The 5,190-nt window shown below is 48.4% G+C and overlaps 1 protein-coding gene across 1 annotated transcript; it reads left to right on the top strand.

The window, feature by feature from the left end:
• Window positions 1-1,322: 1,322 nt before the first annotated feature.
• LOC123447117 (probable flavin-containing monooxygenase 1) lies at window positions 1,323-4,640 on the top strand. The gene is made up of 5 exons (XM_045123687.1): window positions 1,323-1,915; window positions 2,034-2,274; window positions 3,281-3,459; window positions 3,716-4,068; window positions 4,157-4,640. The coding sequence occupies exons 1-5, from the start codon at window positions 1,439-1,441 to the stop codon at window positions 4,494-4,496; spliced, it is 1,590 nt and encodes a 529-aa protein (XP_044979622.1). The 5' UTR covers window positions 1,323-1,438; the 3' UTR covers window positions 4,497-4,640.
• Window positions 4,641-5,190: the final 550 nt, after the last annotated feature.

Here is a 5,190-nt window from a genome sequence, read left to right as displayed (position 1 = left end):
GTGTGGAATAATGCTAGCCCAATGAGACAACATCCTATAAGTAGATGATACCCCGCATGCTGTACCAAAGATATTTTACAGTATATTTCAGTGATATTTGATTGTATGAAGCATGGATATTTGGAGTAATAATATGAAAAATAGGACTGAAAAATATATATGATTTATTGTGGTAGATTATTGTATTACTTTGAAATATTTATTAAATATAATAGCCTAGTATGCATGTTTGTATGTTGAGATGATTTTTTCCACATGGTTGCCTGCCGTGGTTGGACTTTTTTCCATGCATGTTGGCATGTTGCACAGGGAGGTAACATACTTGCACGTCGAGAGAAATAGGTTAGTGGAGCCTAACTAGATAGTTATCAAGTGAATGTTGGCCTCCTCCCCTATCTTGCCTTTTCTCTTGTTGTACTTGACCTGACCGAAGACGGAAGTTGTGCCGTAGCTCACGGTAAATTGTTTCATTGTGTTGCCAATGTAGAGGCAGACCAAGACGACAATTGTCCAACAACAAAAACATAAGATGATGCAAGGCCATGGTATTGGATGTCTAGTCGGCCGAGGCAAGGCAAACGGGAGGACAAGAAAATTGGTGGTGACGATACAGGTGGTACATCGAATACGGATAAAGAAGACGATGAAGGTTAAAGAAAGGCAGCCAATGGACATATAAGATAACCGTGAAGTGGATCTCTCTTTAAGGTCATACGGCAGGCAATGGCAAACGATAGTATGATGAATACGAATACGGAGAAAGAAGACGATATAGCTTAGAGAGAAATGAAATCATAGAAGTTAGAGAAAACAAACAAGATGGAGGATAGAGCACTTTGAGGTGAATCTATGTGCCCTAGTATTTATGCTCTTAAGCATTCGCAATATCGTGGGGGTAATTAAGCAATATAATGATTCCAGAGGGGTTTTGACATGCTCTCTTTTACCCCATCTTTTCACATGAGTGGTAAAATTATATAATAAATCCGAGCCCTTGATCCCATTAATTAATGGTCTGATTAACTCTTATCCTCTTATCTCACATGTAAAAAAGAAAGGGTAAGAGGGAGCATGGTAAAATTTGCCTTCCAGAAATTATACAGGTACTCCACAACATTGCTGTGTGTATGCTTGTATTGTATGCAGTGCTCCCACCCAGGGCCTAGCTTGCTACTATGGGCCTCTGGCTACGTTTGAGTCTCATTTTCTAAGAGACCAAGACACACAGTGGGAAGCTCAAGTGCTAAAGAGCCCAATGCTAGCATCCTTGATCCTATAAATACGCCAACCCTTGTTCTCGTCGATACACAACACACAAGCCCTTCGCAAAGCTTAAGGACACCTCAGGCTCTGCACCCCTTTCCCGCAAGAAGCCGCCCATCCATCGATCACCTCACCACAAACAGCCAGCTCCATCCAACACTCCGTGTCGACGGCCATGGCGCAAGGACAAGAAGCACGGGCCACGAGGGAGGCCGTGCCTCCAGTATCCCGTGTGGCCATCATCGGCGGCGGGATCAGCGGCCTAGCCGCGGCGAAGCAGATGGCAGCCTACGACCCCGTGGTGTTCGAGTCCACGCCGTCCGTCGGCGGGGTATGGAAGCACTGCGTGTATCGTACCACGCGGCTCCAGACGCCGCGCCCGGACTATGAGTTCTCCGACTACTCCTGGAAGAACCGCGACGACCCGTCGTTCCCGACCCACACCGAGATCGTCGACTACCTGGAGGGCTACGCCGACGAGTTCGACCTCTGGCGCTACATCTCGTTCGGGTCCAAGGTGGTGGACATCAAGTTCCTCGGCGGCGCCGAGGCCGGGTTCACCGAGCTGTGGAGCGGCACCGGTAAGGCTCCGCTCCGGGGCAAGCCCATGTGGGAGGTCGGCGTCGTCACCGGCGACTCCAACATCGTTCAGGTACCGTAGACACTTTGACATGTTTTGGATGCTTGTTTCGAGATACTTTGCGCCATGTTCTGATGAATTCAATCGATCTCACGCGCATATATATTTTAACACGCGATCGAATGTGCAGTATTACAAGTTCGAGTTCGTGGTGATGTGCACGGGGAAGTACGGCGACGTGCCGCGGATGCCGGTGTTCCCGCCGGGGAAGGGGCCGGAGGTGTTCAAGGGGACGGTCATGCACTCGCTAGACTACTGCAAGCTGAGCGAGGAGGAGACCGTTGAGCTGATGCGAGGCAAGAAGGCGGTGGTGGTTGGGTACAAGAAGAGTGCTATCGATCTAGCCAACGAATGTGCTCAGGCAAACCAAGGTGCGTAAGAGCAGCATACTCCTAGCCATGCACATGAAAGATTCAACATGATTTGAATCAAAATTCCCCTAAAATATGGAAAATCCAACATGGAACTACGCATGAAACTAGCAATCAACCAAGGTAGATAAGCTATCGTACTCATGTAAACGCGTGTATACGAGGAAATCATAGAAAAAGAATATGCCAAGCAAGTTCACACAGAGCTTAACAACAAAACAAAAGCAGGATAATTTATTGTGTAAGCGTCCCATCATTCGATGAAGTGGATGTCTAATAATGCATGCCATATTTGGTGACATGTGCCTTAGCGATTTGGGAGAGTCGGATACTCTGTTCCAGAAAAGGTCACTCTTGTCTTGACCCATCGCATACCTCATCACGCGCCTTTATAATTCTTTGTTTTGCATGAAGCGCCTATTATAATTTCATAGACAATGTATCTCGCTTAGGTAGGTCTCTTCTTAATTTAAACACAGTGACAACTAAGTATTTTACCTATCATACCGTAGCAGACACCACGGGTGTCCTCACCACTTGACTTTTCAACCTAGGTCCATGCATGAGCAATACGATATGCTAGGCTAGAACGCCACTTGGGGTCAAAGAAAATTCTACGCGTCACTCAACCATATACACCAAAGTGTTTGCATGTTTGACTCGTAGTAACAGATTTGCAACAAGGATTATCTGCCGTTCCAAACGAACTTTCCAAACTAGATTGTTCGCATGCACATGACTGGTAGCTGGCTAGATGCCATATGGTGCCTAACGAACTGACTTGAGTATACATTTCAACGGTTCCTCAAAACATTGTGTTATCAATGCTGGTACCGAAACGGCTTGACGCTTGACCTGGCTGGTCATGTCTTGATTTAGAACTTCTGAAATTAGCAGCATGAGCAACTGGCCGCGTCGAGATTCCCTCGGGGAAACAAGAACTATATGTTAGTTGATATGGGTCGATGTCGAGCTTAACCGGTTGCGTTGGCTTTGTTGTTTGCAGGCGAGGGAGGGCAGGCGTGCACGATGCTGGTGCGGACCCTGCACTGGGTAGTGCCATCCTACTCCATCTGGGGCTTGCCATTCTTCATGTTCTATTCCACACGCTTCTCTCAGCTCTTCTATGAGCGGCCCAACCAGGGCTTCTTCAGATCCCTCCTCTGCCGCCTCATGAGTCCACTGGTATGTGTGAAACTTGTACCCGACACGTACGTACCCATGCACATATATAGGAAAATACGTAGAAGCTAGCGTACGTTTGAACGTACGTGATACATCACGATCAGGACTTAAGAACATGCACGTGTGCATGCTCGAGACGTACACCCTTATTTTGTCACCGTCAAGAACATTATTGCACGATTCCCTCAAAAAACATTATTGCATGTACATCACAATCTGACAGCAGCGTGGGTTGCTTTGAATTCTGGTGGTGCAGCGGGCAGGGGTGTCGAAGTTCATCGAGTCGTACCTGTCGTGGAAGCTGCCGCTGGGGAAGTACGGTCTGACGCCGGACCACCCCTTCGTCGAGGACTACGCCAGCTGCCAGATGGCCATCCTCCCGGAGGGCTTCTTCGACATGGCGGACCGCGGCCTCGTCCGCTTCAAGAGGGCCTCCGCCGGGTGGTGCTTCTCAGAGAACGGCGTGGTCCTCGACGACGGCACCAAGGTGGAGGCGGACCTCGTCTTCCTCGCCACCGGCTTCGAGGGCAAGGACAAGCTCCGCGAGGTCCTGCCAAAGCCCTTCCGCGACCTCGTCGTCGGCAAGTCTTCCATGATGCCGCTCTACCGGTACGTGTATACGCCGCGCTTATGTTTGATTTGCTCCCACACATATCCGTCGATCGATGCTGACGTGAAGTTTTGTTTTGGCATGCAGTGGCACGATCCACCCGCTGATCCCGAACATGGCGTTCGTGGGGTTCGTGGAGAGCGTGTCGAACCTGCACACGTCGGAGCTGCGGTGCCGGTGGCTGTCGGGGCTGCTGGAGGGGAGGTTCGAGCTGCCGACCGTGAAGGCCATGATGGGGCACGTCGCCGGCGAGGCCGACGCCATGCGCCGCACCACGCGGTTCTACCGCCGCCACTGCATCTCCACCTACAGCATCCACGACAGCGACGGCATGTGCGCCGACCTGGGCTCCGCCACGCTCCGCAAGGCCAACTGGATCGCCGAGCTCTTCGCGCCATACAACAACAAGGACTACAAGGAACAGTAACTCATACCGCAGTGTATGATTCATCCTCTACGTCCCATGTAGCTCTTTTGTCCATGTAACAATCGGATCTATATATGAGCATGCAATAAAATAGATATATGTGCCCTCCTCATGTTCCATTCAATGAAGAAAGGAACCACCAAACTGTCCGGATTGAAGATCAATTTTAATAAGAGCGAACCGTTTTGCTTTAGGAAAGTCAAAGGTGAACAAGATGCTTACCGATAATTATTTGGATGTGAATGGGTAGCCTAGGTATACTAATTCACCATTATGAACTATCTAACAAAAAATGGAAGTGTATCGAATATCGATTTGAAAAAAAAACTAAGCTGCTGGAAGAATAAGCTTATGTCATATGGAGGCCGGCTGGTACTGATAGACTCAGTACTTAAGAGTATGCAAATGTTCCTCCTATCTTTCTTTCAAATACCGCGGGGATACGGAAAAGATTAGACTTCTATCGATCAAGATTCTTTTGACAAAACAATGAGAATAGGAGAAAATACAGGCTTACTACATGGTATATTATTTGCCGTCCCGAGGAACGGGGGAGGGAGGCTAGGTATTGAGGATTTAGAGGTAAAAAACAGATGCCTACTCAGCAAGTGGTTATTTAGGCTTTCTATTCAGACTGAAAGTTACTAAGGAATAAATACCTACATTCTAAAACAATGGCCCACGTTACCGTTAG

The sequence above is a fragment of the Hordeum vulgare genome, chromosome 4H, assembly GCF_904849725.1.
Source record: "Hordeum vulgare subsp. vulgare chromosome 4H, MorexV3_pseudomolecules_assembly, whole genome shotgun sequence".
Lineage (NCBI taxonomy): Eukaryota > Viridiplantae > Streptophyta > Magnoliopsida > Poales > Poaceae > Hordeum > Hordeum vulgare.
Note: the sequence above shows the minus strand (reverse complement) of the source record. Positions and strands in the feature narration are given on the sequence as shown.

Coding starts and splice junctions, on each gene's coding strand:
- LOC123447117 (XM_045123687.1), top strand. CDS start 1,439: ATGGCGCAAGGACAAGAAGCACGGGCCACGAGGGAGGCCGTGCCTCCA. Junction 2,275..3,280: donor ATGTGCTCAGGCAAACCAAG/GTGCGTAAGAGC, acceptor TGTTGTTTGCAG/GCGAGGGAGGGCAGGCGTGC. Junction 3,460..3,715: donor GCCGCCTCATGAGTCCACTG/GTATGTGTGAAA, acceptor CTGGTGGTGCAG/CGGGCAGGGGTGTCGAAGTT.